General features: G+C 43.4%; 1 protein-coding gene across 1 annotated transcript in view; it reads right to left on the bottom strand.

Moving 5' to 3' along the window:
* The window catches only part of CHN2 (chimerin 2), a 157,514-nt gene extending 144,004 nt beyond the window's left edge, over positions 1-13,510 (bottom strand). The window contains exon 1 of the mRNA XM_035129608.2: positions 12,976-13,510. Coding sequence (XP_034985499.2) covers positions 12,976-13,024 — 49 coding nt within the window. The 5' untranslated portion in view covers positions 13,025-13,510. The remainder of the gene's footprint in view (positions 1-12,975) is intronic.
* Positions 13,511-20,410: the final 6,900 nt, after the last annotated feature.

Consider the following 20,410-nt stretch of genomic DNA (forward strand, 5'->3'; position numbering starts at 1 on the left):
ATACAACAAGCAACCCAAGAATTTAGGAGAGCTTGACACCACCAAATGTCTGAATAACCAGTAGATCAGTGTTTCTCAACCTTTTTTGGGCCACGGCACACTTGTTCCGTGAAAAAATTCACGAGGCACACCACCATTAAAAAAGTTAAAAAATTTAACTCTGTGCTGCCCTATATTATTATTATGACTGTAAGAAACACTTGCCAAATATTGCTTTCCGGCGGGTTAGTGTTGTGTATTGGCGGCCGCCAGGCTCGTTTGCACTGAGCTTTGGGAAAGAGGAGGAGAAATATTGCTTTCCGGCGGGTTAGTGTTGTTTATTGGCGGCCGCCAGGCACGTGACAGTGCAAATCGCTCTTCTCGTCACCGCACGTCGCGGCACACCAGCCAGCGTCTCGCGGCACACTAGTGTGCCACGGAACAGTGGTTGAGAAACGCTGCAGTAGATACTAATATAGATGCTTTCTCATTTATAATAGAAGAAAAACAGCCTGAATTCTGGGGTCTTAAATACACTAACCTGGAAGTAAATTGCACTGAAAATCACCAAAGTGTGTGCAATTTTTTTCTACATGCACCCACCTGTCCCTGAGGATCTACCGTATTAAAATTTGTGTTCAATACAATGAGTAACACATGCAACAGTCACTGATACAACCATAACCACTTGAAAGCAATGCCCATTGTAGTGACGGTTGAGAACTGTGTTCCTATATATGCACTACACAGTATAAAATTAGAGAACATATTTAGAAGAATACAACTTGAGATAAATAAATCTTGACTGCCACATGTTCCTCACCTGGGACTCGAGACAATACCAGCTTGAATGCCCGATAAAAAAGAGGTCAGATCTCCTATACCAGGCATGGCCAAACTTGGCCCTCCAGCTATTTTGGGACTACAATTCCCATCATGCCTGTCCTATACCTTTAACAGCTGTGTAGGAAAAAAGCTCACATAACAAGCAACACCTTCTGAAATTCTCTCTTCTTCCAAAGTATTAAAAGTGTAGAAACTCTGCCCTCCTTTTCACCTTGCCACCTTAAAACCAGAGTGGACTTGACTCCCACTACTTGTTTGCATATATGCAAATGCCTTGGGAAATGTAAAGTACAAATAGGCTTTTTAAAAAATTATAACAACCACAGAAAGAAAACAATTTCAATTTAAGAGCTGCCATCTTGTCCTAGCAGCACAGTGTATTTCACATGGCAAAACAGCCGAAACAAAAATAAAAAGTATGCCTTATTAAAGGACGATGTTATCTTATATACTGTACAATCTCATCATTTTCTTAGGGATTAGGGCCAAGTGTTTGTTCTCCAAGTTCTGACAGCATCAGGTCAAGAAGGTCTCTCAGCATACAAACAATCTCCTGTAAAATACTGACAACATGCATTTTAGACACATGACCTCCCCCCCTCCAAGTCACACACATTCACTTGCTACTGAACCCTAACACCATTTGATATGATTACTCTGAAAATACACTCCAAAATATTATATGTTGTGCTCTCCTTATTGTGGCATTAAATAAAACCAACATATCTTTGAAAAATGATTTCCTTTGTTAAGCTGACACTTATTAATGCAAGCTGTACTTTCCACTTCCCAGGCTGTTTCTCAGTGGCTGAGTTCTAGAATTTAAAAAAAATAATACATGGATTAGTAGAGTCAAGGAATCCAAATAGACTGATTCAAGGATCCCAGTTATAATCATTTAGAAATAACGAATGTTTACTGTTAACTGGGTAGCTACAATAAGAAGTCAGTGCTTAGGGTGATATACCACAAAGCCTAGTAGTTAAAGTAAAGCATGAGAAATACTGAAGATCAAAGTATGAAATAGATAACAAAAATTAAGGTAGCAAGATAATGAAGCTATGAAATTTATACAGAAACCAAATTGTCAGTACTGTAATTAAAAAGCACTATCCTATCTTGACAATTAATAACAAATAAATTATTTAAAGGCAAACATTTTTGCTACTCCTATATAGGTTGCCTCATGGGTAGGCAAACTAAGGCCCTAGGGCCGGATGCGGCCCAATCGCCTTCTAAATCCGGCCAGCAGAAGGTCCAGGAATCAGCATATTTTTACATGAGTAGAATGTGTGCTTTTATTTAAAATGCATCTCTGGGTTATTTGTGGGGCATAGGAATTCAGTCATTATTATTTTTCAAAATATAGTCTTGTCTCCCCGCCCCCCACAAGGTCTGAGGGACAGTGGACTGGCCCCCTGCTGAAAACGTTTGCTGACCGCTGGCTCCTTATATCCATTTCCAGAGATTTCTGAAAAAAATATTTCAATTCACCATGTTAGAAAAAAGCTTCAACATAAGAGGAATACAACTTCAGCCTGCAGAGGTGAAAAGTGGTTTTGGAATTGTCTTACAGAGGACACGTGGAATTCCTCTACCCACAATATAATTGCTTTTTCAAGAATTTATTCCCTTCAAGTACATCTACAAGGTGTATTCTGCTGAAAAAAACTGTAGCAAACAAACCATACCAAAGAACACCTATAATTCTTTAAAATCACATCAGTCATCATTTTAAAACCTAATGAAACAAAGGCAACATAAAAGAGAAAAGGTGATTGCGCTGAGATGGAAGTCTTCATTGGTGCTTCATTTACCGACACACAAACACATATATGCATGATCTGGCCGTAGTACAAAACTATCTTAGCACTGTAGTTCTCTGCATGCAGTATCTGTAAGTACCAAACATGTGATGGGGCTTTCAAGCACATGCAGCTAGCCCCACTCAATATGCCCATATAGAGGGGCCTATACACAGAGAGATGTGCGCACATAGGGCTCCCTCCATGGGACAGGAACTCTGTGAAGGGTTTTTGTGTGGGACCATTCTAGACTAAGCAACTGGGCCAGCTGGCAAGAAGAAGGGTTTTTTCTTTGTCAGTGGTACCTCGGTTTAAGAATGATTTGGTTTACAAACTCCACAAAACCGGAAATAGTGTCCCGGTTTGAGAACTTTACCTCGGTTTAAGAACGGAATCTGAACGGTGGAAGGGCACCTGCAGCAGGAGGCCTCATTAGGGAAAGCGCGCCTCGGTTTAAAAACGGTTTCGGTTTCAGAACGGACTTCCGGAACGGATTAAGTTCGTAAACCTAGGTACCACTGTACAACAATAGTGCTGTTCCACGGAGCTCTACTTCTCTGCACCATTAGCGTTGCTATTCAAAGGAAAGTACAACAGGGAGTTTTAAACTAGAACACTGGCACAATTGCCTAGAATCTTCCAAGCCTGGAAAACCTCCCAGATTTGCTGAGGGCAACTTGTTACTCAGGAAAGTCAATTCTCCCTCTGCATGCTTCCCAAACTGCTCTCATTTCAAATCGTTTTGCAAACTATATATATGAATCCACAGACAATCTGAATTTCCTTGGAACCTTACCAACTTTAGGATTTGGTGCATTTTCTTTACTGACATGATGCCTAGTTATTCCATGGTAATTTGGGGTCTGCTTTTTGTGCTTTTAGTTCCCAATAATGCAATTTGAAAGGTAATTCTTTAATACCATCAAAGCTCAATAGAAACAAAGACTATGTAAATATTATGTATTCGTATTAGTAAATTAATCTTAATTAAATTAAATCCACTCAAGCACTGCTGTTTGCTGAGCAGCCAAATGAAACTAGCTGTTTAGACAAATGTAACAAATTTCCTCACGTGGTTCCTGCTGCAGTCAACAGTAGCCAAGGACAAAACATCTAAACTCTAAGCAGGTCTCTGAAAAGTTTTGTGTTTAAATGGTAAAATCCATTGGGGGGTTGTTAATGCACAAGATATCTCAATAATTACTTTACAAGCACAATCTTTCACAAATCCACAGGCTTGGAGAAAGGTGGGGGGAACATTGCAGAAGGCATTCCGTTAAGTGGAAACATACAAATACATTTTCCTGAGCTACACATATGTAGAGCTATTGTATCACAATATCTGACCTGTGTTTTAAGTTGCCTCATTTTATTACTTCATCAATCTTTTGGCTAAAATCAAGGGTAGTATTTGTTCTTACAAGTTGCTTCATTTTATGTAACACAGAAGGATTTCTTTAAAAAAAAAAGTTAAGTAACCACTAGAGTTTGGCAACCACTGGAGAAGGCAAAGTGGTTTTGGGGAAAGAACTATTCAATCACGTTTTTCTTGGAAAAGCCAAATTGACTTCCAGAAACACTTAGTTTCTATGTATTATGTAAACAGAGTATCCTTTTATTTTGCCCAATGAATTTCCCATATTTCCACTGCTACCTCCCAGCTGAATTCAAAATCTGTAGAATCTCTCCATAACAGCCCAAGAGGGGAACAGCTGAAGAGCTTTTGAATTAGGAATGACCCATTTGGTCCTCAACAAGAAGTCAGCCAGGAAATCCTGCTGAAAACCAGCTTGCACATATGCCAGCCTTCTGCAGCTTAGTGCTCTGCAGCTGATGTTGGACTCCAAGTCCCATCAGCCCCAGCTAGCCCTGCCAATGGTCAGAGACGATGCAAGTTGGAGTACAAAACATCTGGAGGGCACTAGGTTGGGGAATCTTGATCTAGCATACTCTGCCAGTGGTTCTCCAGGATTTCCAACAGCAGGCTTTCCAAATCGCATTATACCTGTTTCTTTGAACTGGAAATCACAGCAACTGAATCTGGGGCTTTTTTGCACCCAAACTACAAGTTCTGCCATTAATATATTGTTCCTTCCCTTAAGCACATTAGCCAACTGAGGCCCCTATTGCCCAAAGATGCAAGCCAGCCTCCCAAGGGCATTTACTAGACCAGGGATCAGCAACCTTTTTCAGCCGTGGGCCAGTCCACCGTCCCTCAGACAATGTGGTGGGCCGGACTATATTTTGGAAAAAAATAATGAACGAATTCCTATGCCCCACAAATAACCCAGAGATGCATTTTAAATAAAAGGACACATTCTACTCATGTAAAAACACGTCGATTCCCGGAGGGTCCCCAGGCTGGATTGAGAAGGTGATTGGGTAGCATCCAGCCTCCGGGCCTTATGTTGCCTACCCCTGTACTAGACTGACATTACTTCTTCATCAGCATAGTGGGATTGCCCAAGCCTATTTGCTTCAAAAAGCACAAGAATTATTAGAATAGGAACTCTACCTGCATAGTTTGTGACATCCTAACATCAAGAAGATCTGTAGATTCTTAACTTCAAGAAGATTTGCAGAATATAGTTTTATTAAGAACTAGTGTCATTGAGCCCGTTAAATAAACGGGCGCTAGAACATATGTTGTCAAACATTTGTAAAAACCCTCGCGAGCGGAGACACGTGCGCGCCTGTCGCTTACTGGCTCACGCGGGAGGGCAGGCGGATGCACGCATTCCCTCCCCGAAGCCCCGGCACTTCTTTGGCCTCTCTTCATCCCCTCACCGGCTTTTAACACACCCACCACAGCCAGCCAGCCCCCACCCCCAACCCGCCCACCAGCGCTGCGGCTTCCCTCCTTCTCACCTCTCCTCAGCGGCACCAGCGGCGCTGCCTGCGCCCATAGAGTCCTCGCTCCCACTCGGCAGCCACCCCCCAGTACATTCCAGAAGAGCAGGCGAGGCAGGCGGGACCCTCCATCCAACACCGACCGACCAACCGGCCAGAGCAGACCGTCCCGTCCTGCTCCGCCGCCAACGAACAACACACGGCTCTCAAGCACTGACGGACTGATTGACTGAACTGAGGGAGGGAGCCGAATGCCTCGTGTCTCTGCGTTCCAAGTCCCAACGGCTGCCCGTGGGGCACATGCGCAGTAGCGCAAACCCACGGACACAGGGACTGGACGCAGAGACACTTGCACTTTATTATATAGGATAAGGTAAGTGCATGTATGCTGCTGTTAGAGACTTAAGGGAATTTCCTAGTATACTATCCTGTAAGAGAGCAGGTTCTTTCTCAGTAACTAATCCCAGCTCACCATCGGGGATCCTGACAACAGGTTGTAACAAACAGTGGTTCATAACTGTGACCACCCTTCCAGGGGTCTTGCACGCTTCACATTTCCACAGGCAGACCTTAAGCACCATTTCAAATCTGGCTCCCCCACCAACAGCACCTCATAACAGGGGAAAGACCTATATACCAGGTACAGTTCAGATAATACTTGTATTCCTTTATTTTCACATGCTAATTTCATGCACAGCTTGTATATTAGCTTGTCTAAAATGGTAAGACCCGTTTAACCTTCTCATACAGATAAGAGGGTTTCTGGGGACTTGGAGCACACAGATGGCTTTAGAGCAGGCATAGGCAACCTTGGCTCTCCAGATGTTTTGGAACTACAACTCCCATGATCCCTAGCTAACATGGCCAGTGGTCAGGGATCATGGGAGTTGTAGTTCCAAAACATCTGGAGAGCCAAGGTTGCCTATGCCTGCTCTAGAGATATCACAGGGCACCAAAACATCCTTGTTCTGAAACTTGCATTTAATGTCTCGACTAAACCCTTAAAAGTTCAGGTGTAATATAGCTTCTCTTGAGCCTGGCCTTTCACTCTCGCCGTCGTAATTTAGCTGAAAAACCATGTAATGTGCTAAAGCACCGAAGCATCATCCTCTATCTGGCAAACAGAACTTCAGTATTGCAAATTTGTCACAAAAGTTATTAGTCCCAAGAAATGCATGTTAGTACGTGTGTATCTTTCTTTATCTATTTATACCTAAAAATGAAACTTTTTATTTATTTTTTTACAATTTTTCCCTACATGGATCATACTCCCAACTGTCCCGATTTAAGTGGGACAGCCCATTTTGGGGGCTGTGCTCTGGTGCAAGTCACATGACTCATGCAGGAGCACAGCCCCAAAAGGCGAGCATCCTGATTTTAGTATTGGGCAATTGGGAAGGTTGTGCCTTTACACTGCAGCTAGAACATCTGCACAAGCCACTGTTCCTGGGCAGCAGGTCACAGGATCAGGCAAAATGCTGAACCGCTTGTAGCACAGCTACCAGAGCAAAAATTCCTAACCCAAACCATATCTAGTAGCACACAATTTTTCACCTGATTGCTCGGGCCTTTCATCTAAGCAATGCATGCTAGCTATAAATACATCAAGTGGGAGACAGAATAATTTCATGCCTTTTGGAATTACAAAAAAGGGGAATCAAAATGATAACTGATAGATAGGTGACAGCATGGATGACTCCATCCCTGAGATGTTTCTGCCCTCTCAACAATAATTTGGAAAGTGTATTAAAAGGTAAAGGGACCCCTGACCATTAGGTCCAGTCGCGGACGACTCTGGGGTTGCGCCACTCATCTTGCTTTACTGGCAGAGGGAGCCGGCTTACAGCTTCCGGGTCATGTGGCCAGCATGACAAAGCCGCTTCTGGCGCACCAGAGCAGCACACAGAACCACCGTTTACCTTCCCACTGTAGCGGTACCTATTTATCTACTTGCACTTTGACGTGCTTTCGAACTGCTGGGTTGGCAGGAGCTGGGACCGAACAACGGGAGCTCATTAAAATGGTATTTGGAATCATAAGAGTAGGTAATAAACGTATGCAGATGTAGATTACCTTTGTGTCTATTATGTCTTATACATTCCAAACAAGTTTTTAATTAAGCACGCTCAGAATTAAAGAATCATGCCTTGTAATTTGCCACTTTTTGCCTAGGACTAGTTGTAATTGTGCTCTGGCAAGCACCCAAAGGGCAAAACTACCCAAGCTTGTCAGGACCAAGTCCACAGCAAGTGTTGAACTGATATCCTGATGTGAAATAGGTATATGAAGAAACTCGGGCATTTCAGAGACCAGTTGTGCCAGCTGATCTCTTTGGAGAAGTAGGTAAGATTGAGCAGTTGCCTAATATTTCTAAAAGCTTCCAAGCCAGTCTTGGTTGCTCATTTCAGCAACGAGGGTCACCTCCAGACAACCTATTGAACGTTCATCCCGATTTGTTGGCAGTGAGGTTAGACAAGGTCACATGATGCGGCTGTTATTCCACACTTTAGTGTACATTTTCCCATCACATTCCCTATCGCAAATAGTCCAGTAATTCTGAGAAGCAGGTTTCTTGCACAAAAACTCCAAATCAATTTCAATTGCCCAATCTGCATTCGATTGCCAGCACAATGTCAAAGAGAAACTGCATGAATGCCATTCTGTCTGGTCTGCTGCCCTGAGTACTCTGCTTTTTACCTACCATTCAGAAAGCATATCTAATTATTCCGAACCAAAAAGAATCCACTATATTATTTCATTTTATTTCAATTATAAATATATGGCATGATCTTTGAGGCACAGTTTGCAGCTTTTGGGGGAGTTGGCATGCCAAATTTTCATATACTACTACTACTACTACTACTAATAATAATAATATATTATTTATACCCCGCCCATCTGGCTGGGCTTCCCCAGCCACTCTGGGCGGCTTCCAACAGAAAATAAAACACAGTAAACTATTAAACATTAAAAGCCTCCCTGAACAGGGCTGCCTTCAGGTGTCTTCTAAAAGTCTGGTAGTTGTTTTCCTCTTTGACATCTGTTGGGAGGGCGTTCTACAGGGCAGGCGCCACCACCGAGAAGGCCCTCTGCCTAGTTCCCTGCAACTTGGCTTCTCGCAACGAGGGAACTGCCAGAAGGCCCTCGGCACTGGACCTCAGTGTCTGGGCAGAATGATGGAGGTGGAGACGCTCCTTCAGGTATACTGGACCGAGGCCATTTAGGGCTTTAAAGGTCAGCACCAACACTTTGAATTGTGCTCGGAAACGTACTGGGAGCCAATGTAGATCTTTCAAGACCGGTGTTATGTGGTCTCGGCAGCCGCTCCCAGTCACTAGTCTAGCTGCCGCATTCTGGATTAGTTGTAGTTTCCGAGTCACCTTCAAAGGTAGCCCCACGTAGAGCGCATTGCAGTAGTCCAGGCGGGAGATAACTAGAGCATGCACCACTCTGGCTAGACAGTCTGCAGGCAGGTAGGGTCTCAGCCTGCGTACCAGATGGAACTGATAGACAGCTGCCCAGGACACAGAATTGACCTGCGCCTCCATGGACAGCTGTGAGTCCAAAATGACTCCCAGGCTGCGCACCTGGTCCTTCAGGGGCACAGTTACCCCATTCAGAACCAGGGAATCCTCCACACCTGCCCGCCTCCTGTCCCCCACAAACAGTTCTTCTGTCTTGTCAGGATTCAACCTCAATCTTTTAGCCGCCATCCTTCCTCCAACCGCCTCCAGGCACTCACACAGGACCTTCACTGCCTTCACTGGTTCTAATTTGAAAGAGAGGTAGAGCTGGGTATCATCCGCATACTGATGAACACCCGGCCCAAACCCCCTGATGATCTCTCCCAGCGGCTGCATGTAGATGTTAAAAAGCATGGGGGAGAGGACAAAACCCTGAGGCACCCCACAAGTGAGAGGCCAGGGGTCTGAACACTCATCCCCCACCACCACTTTCTGAACACGGCCCAGGAGGAAGGAGCGGAACCACTGTATAACAGCCGCTGAGAGATCCAGCAGAACTAGGAAACAGCTCACCCTAGTTCTCCTCCTACTTCTTAAATCAACGCTTCCTGAATGGCACATGAATGACCCCCATCTATCAAAGCAGTAGTAAGAATAGTAACAGTAGTATTTTATATTGATTCTGTACTTTGTTCATAGAAAATGTGTCCTCTGCAAGAAGCAGAACGTCTTATGATGGAAACTCAAATGAGAAGAAATAATTATATATAATCTGCAAAATTATTCTTCTTAAACCCAACCATGCTCTGGCTGTTCATTTTTAAAAACTGGACTATGTAGTTAGATGCTATTAGAAAATGCTCAGAAAACTGCTGAGTTCTGAGAAATAAAAACCACAGACAGCCAAAATGCAGCTGCATGCAGTCAAAATACGCTGGACCCACATATACTGGAAACATCACTTAAGGGAAAAAATACTGACATTTTTTTCTAAAAAGTATATGAAACAGATATGGTGGTTACATCTTTTATTGGACGTACTTCTGTTTGAGTAAAGATACACTCTAAAATCAGGAATAACACCCCATCAGACATGAAACAACACAGAGCTTAAAACTGAGGCATAGCGAGGAATACAAATGTGTTGTATTTAAGAGCAGAAATGCAGGGGAAATATTTAAAATATTTACAAATGGGAATAAGAATGTCTCGTGACATTAAGCTCTTAAACACTTAGTTAATCCTTCCTATGCCAGAGCATGATATAATTACACCAATCTTTGAGTCCTATGGTACAATGTAACCCATAGGAGCATTTTAATTTAAACATCATAAAGATGCCAAGGTGTATTTTTTTTTCAAAAAACGCCCCAAAGATCTGATTTCTATCAACTCATCTTACCCCATGCTGCTTCACAACGACTCATAGCCACCGTAAGTTCTTTGCCCCACCTCTTCCAGCTTCCAAGCTGAATATGTATGGTACTCAGTATGCCTCCAGACAGCTACTCTTTTGTGCATAGAATCATAGAATCCATGCATAGAATCTTAGAATCCTTGAATTGGAGAGTTGGAAGGGACCACCAGGGTCATCTACTCCAACCGCCTAGATTGCAGAAATCTTTTTGCCCAATATGGGGCTCGAACCCACAACCCTGATATTAAGCATCTCATGCTCTCCTATCCTGCAGGTACTCACCAGAAAGGTAGGTATATGAAAATAGTGTCCTCTCATAGGGAAACAAATCCACTTTAAAAAAAGAAGCATTATTGCAGTTAGGAAAGTGATGGATAACTGCACTGAAAAGTGAAGGATGAATGGTTAACATGGAGATGTGCAACTTCCCCCATTCCTGCCCCACCAGCAAGTCAGGATGCATGCTCATTGTCAAATAACTGCACCCTAAACAAATTGGAAGGAATGCTCAATAAAGACCAGACGTAATCTAACTACCATGTAAGTTTTGTTCAAGCAAAACAGGAAGAATGCTGAATAAATAGGTCATCTGGAGGAGACCTGAATGCTTCTCTTCCCCCCCCCCCCAGTTCCACAGCATTACTCATTTCCCTCATTTTACTGTGAATTATCTTAATCTGCCTTTTGATATATAGGCACATAAGGAAGCCTTCTGAGTAATGTAGTTTAGTGGCAGTATGCTATCCGCACGAACTGGACCACAGGTTTAGTCAGCATAGGAAATGCCGAAGTACCTCATGAATGTCGATTGGTCTAACTCTGTGTAAGATTGTCCTGTTTATTCTATTCTTTAAAAAAGCTATTGAGAAAAAGAATAGAGATTGCGCATAACTGCTAAACTTAATCATATACGAACTCTCTACCTTATCTAGGTTCAGACATGTCAAAAATTAGATTCTGGCTTTCAGCTTTTCGAGTCCTGACCTTCAGTATAAGATACAGGTCCTGAAGTTCTGGTGCATGTGAAACATGGACTTCGGCATTTTTTTAAAAAAGTATTTTGGACTCACCACAGAAATTTGAGCTTCTCTTGATTCAAGAATGTGTTACCTCTCCCCACGTGAATCTCACAATTTTAATGTGCAAGATTCATCACATGTTAGGGTGTTAGGTTTTTTAATTTCACAAAATAGCATTCAGTGAGAACCTGACTAATGGGATTTTAAGCAAGCTGTTCTCAGGTGATGACTGCTTACTGCTTCATCCTGCCAAAAACACCATTCCAATTCTAGTCCTCATAAGCATACACACTGAAGTTTTCTACTACTAGCACTAATTTTTACAGCTTTAATGAAGGAAACACTTGTGTCTAATTTTATTAACGAAAAGAAAATCTTTCAAGAAGGTGACAGAATTCTTTACTGAACATTTACAGTGGGAGTATTCAGCAGAAACAGAAAACCTTTAACTTAGGCTCAAGTCCTAAACACACTTACAATGCACACACTCAATGGATGCAATGGGACTACTTTACAAGTAAGCACACATAGGATTGCATTGTGCAGCTGCAATCGTACGTATACTTAGTAGAGAATAAGTCTATTGAAATCAGTAGGACTGAATAAACAAGTATAGGAATGGTTGCCCACCTTTTGTTTTGGGGGAAGGCATTTACAACCTGTCTGGTTTGATAATACCACTCTCAAATATATTCACGAAACTCAGAAGTTACAGTAAAGAATAGAATAAGAATTTTGATGCAGCTTGACTTGCCTTCCTATTTGATGCAGCTTGACTTGCCTTGCCTATTTGAGAAGCACCGTTTCCCATGTTGATCGCTACTAGTTCACCACCCAGATAATATAACCAAGAAATTGCCGTGCGTCACCTATGAGTTTGGCTCAGCCCTGCATGGAACCATCACACACACTAATCCACCGATGTCAGAAAATGAAGAATGTGAAAGTGGGTTGCAACTGCTTGCTCCATAGGACTTGGTAACTGAACAGGTGTAATCACACTTGGGAGGAACTGCTCAGCCAAGCACAGATATTTTTAGAAACTGCTGGTGTACCAAGCAATGACGAGAGAATGGCTTGCATTATTCAAAATATCCAAGTAGTCAAGTTGAAATCAATGGACTTCAGTCACGTCCATTTATTTCAAGGTGTCTACTCTGAATACGACCACCAACGTGATTTTATTCATCTTCCTGCTTGAGCAGGGTGTGAATGTGTTGTGTACTAGACTATTTACGGATCGAATCTTAACTATCAGGTTGGGTTCAGCAACCTCTTGCAAACCAGGAATACAACCATCGACGGACAAAAAAAAAAAGGATTTAGGATGCTGCACTTTCCCCACATCTGCTCTGTTTCCTATGAAGGAAAAGCACCCACGTCACCTGCTCTTTTCTGTTACTTCTCCTGCCCTTTTGCATGCAAAGTGTAAGAAAGGAAAGGAAAATAACTTGGTGCCAAAGAGGTCCTCCTCGCAGCCAGGTCCGTCCATCTAACTAACATAAATAAACAGCATTCCGGAAGGCTGGGAGGCAATCAGGAGACAAATCCTGCCGTAAGGGGAAATTTAATTCTCTCTCTCTCTCTTAACTTACCGGAGGAAACCGAGGAGCCCGACAAACTGGAGTTGCTGGAGGTGGCCATCCTCTTCCTCTTAGGTTCCTTAGTGACTAGCCCAGGTGCTGGTGCTGCTGCTGCTCTCCGGCTGCCGCCCCCGACCCATTGCAAAGTGCCGGAGCCGCGCTGAGCAAAGCAGCAACAGCACCCGCTACTGCTGCTGCTGCTGGCACCGGGGCTCGCCTTGCCGCCCAGCCAAACAACGTGCTGCTGCTGCTGCTGCTGCTGCTGCTGCTGCTGCTGCTGCTGCTGCCGCTCCGCTCGCGCCCCTTTCAGCCTCCGCGAGGCGGTGGAGAAGCCGCCCGGGCTGCCCGGCGAAGGGCCCCGCGCTGCAGCGTCCAGTTCCTTTCTCTCCGCCGGAGAAGAGGAGGAGAGGAGAGACTCTGGAGCCGCCCCGCCAGCTCCCTGCCTTCGCCTTCCCCCCTTCCCTCCCTCCCTTCGCCGGAGCGCCTCACTCTTTGACAAGCGAGGGAGAGAGAGCGGCTCCACCTCCTCCTCCTCCTCCGCCGCCGCCGCCGCCGCCGCCGCCGCCTCAGCTCCCCTCACTCGCGCGCGCACACAAAGGAAGCGGAGGAGAGGCGCACGGGATGCAGGCTGCTGCTGTTGCTGCCCTCAGAGCGGGCTACCGAGGGCGCCCAGCCCGAGGCGGGAAAACAAGGCGAGCGGCCAAGCGTTTGCAAGCGGGCACCCAGCGGGCGCCGCTCCTTCCATGTGCCAAGGCTGGTCCAGCATCAGGAAGCCGAGGCTGCCGGTCGTGCCGCCTCCGGGCGGGGAGGGGCGGGCGGGAGGCTAAGCCCGAGGAGGCGCTTCCCTAGGTGGCTGGCGCTGGTGTGGAACTTCCCGGCTCTCGTGCGGAGGGAGAGAGGAGCCCGCCTCCTCCTCCTCCTTCCCTGGGCTAGGGCTCGCGCTTCTCCCCCCCACCCACCCACCCACCCGCGTCTTCTTTCATAATTTACTTTATGCGAGTCTCTCTCGGCATCTCCCACTCCCCCAAGCAGACTTCCAAACAAACATCACAAGCTGCGTTTGCCACAAGATCATAGGAACATGCTTTTACTGTTCCCTCGGTAGAACTAGCAGCCTTTTGTTTAGGTGTCTTCCTTGCCTTCTTTCAGTTACCTGCAGGGTTTTCCCTCCCTCGGAGAGGCAGGGCAGCCCTCTGCTGTGGGGATGCTGTTGCCTCTGGATTTCCTAGCTGGCCTGCTGCAAGAGCCCCCTCAGCAACTCTTCTTGCCAATTGGGGTCGACTAGTGTCGGATTTACATATAAGCTAAACAAGCTATATAGCTTAGGGCCCCACTTGGGGGGGGGCAAAACCTGGATGTACATTTCCAAAATATAATATAAAAAACAAATAAAATAAAACCTACATACAGCAACATTGTTTTGTGTTGTGTAGGCTCCTATGATGTAAGTAATGGGCCCCGCCTACTAGCCTGCTCCCTAAAATATTTTAGGTTCGCTCATTTCTATATATAGGGTGCCTACATTCTGCATGGATGAAAGGCAACATGTGCAAATGGCTTTAGATAACTATTAGGTTCATAAATTACCATATAGCATATATTCAGCACAAAAAAGCAGTGACAATTTGTTGTTGACACAGGACAGCTGGACATATAAAGGGCCCCATTACCTTCAGTAGCTTAGGGCCTCATCAAACCTAAATCTGGCCCTGAGATCAATTCCCTCCATTGCAAGCACTACACGTGGTCTTATTTATATATTATTATATTATATTATATTAATTTATACTCCTGTAATAGTGGCCGTGCTCATTCATGAGGAAGGCTTCGGGAGTAAATGTTAGGGAAAATTCACACCCGCTGCCTTGCAGGACATCTTCGGGAGAAGAAAAGCCTAAGGAGTAAACTATACACAAATCCAGAACGGAGCCCCCAAGAAGGTTGGATGGCGCCTTGTTCTTCTGGCAACTAGCTGCAGCCAAGCTGGTGTCAATCATACCGGTATCTCTGCTTTCCTTTGGACCATGTCGGTGAGGCTGAGAAGGCAGCCCAGGACCTCCATACACACTGCCCAGGCTTGCACTACAGGGAGGTCACTTTTGTGCCACTAAAACAACGCGGGAAGCAGCAGTTACAAGCTGCCAGTCTCTGCAGCCACAGCAGCTGCTGTGATTCTCCAGCTGTTTGACTGGATTAATATAGTGTATTTAAGATAATCTCCCCAACCAAAAAACGATCAGTTTAGACATGACTTACGTACATTAACGTGCCTTTGTATATCTCATTATTTTTATTTAAACATTTCTGAGTTAGGTACATACAGCAATGAAAATTAATACATATACAGAAATAAAAGCAAACATACAATCCTGTGTACCTCTCAAATAAACTTACATTTATACAATCAAACTTTAGTTGTGTCGTATTTATCTTTACTTCTCTTATAACGTTCATCTTCTCCACTTGTTCTTTCGAACTGGACTTCCTCGTGTTTTCTTTCTTGGTTTTATTTCCAATTCCACCATTTTCGGTGCCATACTTTTTCTTGCCTGTCCTTATCTTACTTAGGATTTCCCTTTGTATATATATATATATATATATATATATATATATATTCCTTCCATTTGTTCTTACCTGTATTTAACATATAATTTTACTTATATTTTTGTGGACAATGGCTTTATAATTCTTTGTTGTATTTTAAGTATAATTCTACTAGTGTTTTTAATCATTTAACATAATCCTTCAAATATTTCATGAACTTATTCCACTCCTTTCGGTACCTTTGTTCTTTTTGGTCTCTTAGTCTTCCTGTCATTTTTGCCAACTCTAAGTATTCTGTCATTTTCTCTCTCCACTCATCTACATTTGGAACCTCTGGTGTCTTCCACCTTTGAGCTAAGATAACTCTCACTCACCTATTCCAGCATTCTGTTCACAATAGCCAACCTGTTGCCTCTAGTAAGTCCACAAGGACATGAGCACAGTAGCAGTGTCCCTGTTTGTGCTCCTCAGAAACAGGTATTCAGAGATCTACTGTATCTGATCCTAAAGTCAAAGAAGCCCTGCCAAAAAAAGAAAAGAAAAAAGAGGAAGGGGTATGTTTGTTTGCAACTCTTAACTGTAAAATAAAATGCAGATGCAAAGTTGCCAGGAAGAATCTCACAAGAGCCATGCTACCTAATCACCCTTTTTTGACGAGCTGTTTCAATTCCCAGAGTTTAGCCTTGGGAAATTTCCATATAATGATGTTCTCGGCAATACTGACATCCAACACAGTGGTGACAGAACAATTAGTTTCAGCGCTCAATTTGAGTCGGTGGTGGCTGAAGTTGGGCCTCGAAATCTGTTCCAGAAGAAGCTCGTTTTAGTTTTTCAGTTCGTAGAGTGCAGAAGTTTCCCCTGCAACGGGCATTAAGCTGTGACTGCCGTCTGAACACAGAGTGTTCTTTCCCTGCCTTCCATTGTATCTTTTGAAACTGCCACCATGCACCTTGTAATTATTATTTATTAAATATGCATACCGTTCTTCATCCAAATATCACGGGGCGGTTCACAACATAAAAATACAAAATGAAAACACAAAATATATAATAAAACAAAAAAATTAGGCTGAGACCTGACAATGAAATATATGTGCTTGCTTTGCTAATTGCTAGCCCTTCCCCAATATGTACAACATAGCATTGCTTTACATATTTCTAATTGAATGAAACACTGTCTGTATAGGGAACAGTTATGGAATAAACCCCTCTGGTGGCAGCTCAGTATAGCTCATGCAATACAGTAGTTAGTTATTAGTCATGTCTGCTACCACACCAGGTTCAAGGTTTTGGTAGTACTGTAATATACAAAGCCATGAATAACTTAGGCCCAGGTTCCCCTGTACAGCCCAAGTAAATTGCTTTATGGATCAGAAGCATTACTCAGAGTTTTGCTTTCAGTGTTGTTTGTGGGCCCATCTATATGAAGTTAGATAGGCATAGTCCCTACTGAGACGCATGGTCAAAATGGTTTTACAGTCGTACCTTGGTTTTCAAGCAGCTTAGTTCTCAAACGTTTTGGCTCCTGAATGCCGCAAACCCGGAAGTGACTGTTCCAGTTTGCGAACCATTTTTGGGAGCCAAATGTCCGATGGGGCTTCCACAGCTTCTGACTGGCTGCAAGAGCTTCCTGCAGCCAATCAGAAGCCGCGCTTTGGTTTCCGAACGTTTTGGAAGTCCAACGGACTTCCGGAATGGATTACATTCGACTTCCGAGGGACGACTGTATTTCAAAAACCCTTTACAACCTTAATGCTTCTCAAATGTTCTGCTTTTTTATTTTTAGGGAAATAGATTTCAAAAGGAAAACCTGTACACACAACACGAATAGCATCCATATTAAGTGGAAAACATTCAACATCATGAAATCGATAGGTCAAAGAAAGTCACAGCAGGCTGCTAAAAGAAACAAAAGGTAATCTCAGTATGAATAAAAATGCAAAATTAATTTGTTGGGCAATATAATAAACAGCCTTCTCTGGTAACACTTTACTGCACAAGTTACTAAGGGTAATCTCTAAAGTGATATCTTTGCTACCAACATTTTGAAAATGCCCATGGGGCTTTTCCAGACAGTCAGTCAATAATACATGCCGCAGTGTTTTAAAAGTCCCTTCAAATGTCAATAGCATAATATCCCATGTGTAGACAATACACAGGACAATAGCCATGCTGGTATATATCCCTTTTACTTAGTTAAATGAGGGAGACTGGGCAGAACAGGTAGATTACCGTACCTGCTTCCAAATTAACGATCCACACAACAGGAGAGAGAAATCTCTTTTTCTTCGTATATCTCTGGTTGAGTCCTCTGAAGCTGAAGGTATACGGCAGCAAGAGCATACCACCTCAAGTTTAGAAAATAATGCAGGCACCTGGGGAGAGGAAATTCATGCTGTTCACTTGTGATAAGTGCCTTCTCTATGGTGGCACCTTGTAATGATAGAGTTTGTAATTTAGTTATATTCCCTTAGTATTAAGAAGAAGTTCCCCTAAATACACATGATCCAGTTCCAGAGGCATTCAAGTCACTGCAAAAGTTTCACATTAAAGGCCCTGAAAAATGAAGTTGCTTCAAGTCATTCCCTCATTCCTCTAGCTTGACTGTGGACCCGTTACAGACCTGGTTTATAAATCTCCTTATCCTCAGAGGTGAGTGCAATCACTATATCTTTCTATGCAGCTTGAAGGTGCTCCTCTTTGCCCAGACCTTTGCAGGGCTCTGAGCTTTTGTATCCAGCTGTGAAATTATTAGTGCAGGCTTGCTGTATTGCTGAGATTGTACTAGAGCCTTTAACTGTGATATATGGTTTTAATTTTTGCTGTTTCAATGGTATTGGGATTTTCTATTGTTAGCTGCCTGAGATCATATGTGATGAAGGGTGGGACAGAAATGAAATGAGCAAATAAATAAGAAAAATTAATAAATATAATGTCCAAATAAGTTCCCATTTACATTCCTCGGTCATAATTAATTTGCTGGATATTGGGTGTAAGCACTGCGTTTTTTCCTAAAGTTCAAAATGCTGTGATTTGAGTGCAGAGGAAATGCGATGTCCTTAACAACAGAATCCCAGCCTTGAGGCAAGACTAGTAGAGGGCACAGAGAGAAAGAAATGTGCATATATTTCACACAGAAAACAAATGTGCAGAAAGGCCCACCGAGAAGCAATATTGGGAGAATCTGGTAAAAGCCTGAGGTGTGCATTTTGTGAAACTCTGAGAGCCTTTTTATCAGCACCACATTTCTACTCCTTGCATCTAATGTCTCCAGAATTGCCTATAGCAATTTCCTGGCCTTGCTGCATTTCCTACCTGCATTTCCAAAGCATTACTAGGGGAGTGTATATGAGGGTGTGCATCAATATCTATGCCACACAGCAGACATGGTGCCAAAACTGCATTGACATTATGCCAGCATTGCAGCCTGACTATAGAAGCACGAAGGTTTTCGATCAATTTGCTGATACTCTGTTCTGGATGCCCTGAGACGGAATGTCCTGCCCCACATCATGATGGATATATCCCTTCTATATTTAACACTTCTTCTTTTGCAAGCTATGAGTTTACTGACAGACTGGAAAATAAATGTTCCTCAATATGATATTTACTTCTGTTGGTGTTAATTAACCCATTTATTTTAGCTCTATTTTTAAATTCAGTTTATAGGTCAAATCCAGCCCATGACTAGTTGTGCTGTGCAAGCCAGCTCGGTGTCAATCAACCTGGAGACAATAGATGGTGTAGGGCCAAAATACTGTGTGTGTGTGTGTGTGTGTGTGTGTGTGTCTGTCTGTCTGTCTGTCTGTCTGTCTGTCTGTCTGTCTGTCTGTCTGTCTGTCTTTTATGCCTATGGTGCTACTACTCAGCAGCACTGAGAATTCCACACTAATAAATATCCAGGAAAACAAATGTATACATAAGATATGAAGTGTATACAGCTAGATAAAGGCTGTGAAGTGTCAATTCAAGGCAACATGTCGGAAATATGGGAAACGTCCATAAAGGGGGCAGAGCTGTAAGAGCTGTAAGAGTTAAGAGATCCATAACCACTGACCATGTGCAGTAAGAAAAAAATGGAGAAAGGAAGCAGGAAAGTGTTGTGGCACTAAGGTAACATGACTATACTATGCCTGTTTAGCCTCATACACTTCCATTTTTTCCCACGCTTCCTAAACTAGTTTTTCTCCTCTTGTATTGCTGTTGTAATTAGCAGCAGCCAATGCTGGCTTAGCTGCCCACTTCAGGTTGCAATTAACTCATAATAAGCATGTCACAAATCTTAACCTGACTCCCCTTGATGATTTTTGTTCATGTGGTAAGGCAGGGGTCAGCAAACTTTTTCAGCAGGGGGCCGGTCCACTGTCCCTAAGACTTGTGGGGGACCGAACTATATTGGGGGGGGGGGAATGAATGAATTCCTATGCCCCACAAATAACCCAGAGATGCATTTTATATAAAATGACACATTATGCTCATATAAAAACACCAGGCAGGCCCCACAAATAACCCAGAGATGCGTTTTAAATGAAAGTACACATTCTACTCATGTAAAAAAATGCTGATTCCCGGACTGTCCGCAGGCCGGATTTAGAATGTGATTGGGCCGCATCCGGCCCCCGGGCCTTAGTTTGGGAACCTCTGTGGTAAGGTATCTATGATGGCTGATCTATGTCGTCAGTCGCATACTGACTCTACAAACTCTGGGTAAATTAAGAGCATAAAACATTCCACAGGCTGTGTATAACAAAGAAAGCAAAACAACAAAGAAGGAATGCAATTTTTATGTAAAGCCTAAAAACAATCTCAGCCCCAGCTCAAAAGATTATGTTGTTCCCTGTCAAGATCGTTGTCCTCCAAGTGATTACAAAATCAAGGAAAAGCTGGGCTCCGATAAACAAGAA

The sequence above is a fragment of the Zootoca vivipara genome, chromosome 12 (assembly GCF_963506605.1).
Source record: "Zootoca vivipara chromosome 12, rZooViv1.1, whole genome shotgun sequence".
Taxonomy (NCBI): Eukaryota; Metazoa; Chordata; class Lepidosauria; order Squamata; family Lacertidae; genus Zootoca; species Zootoca vivipara.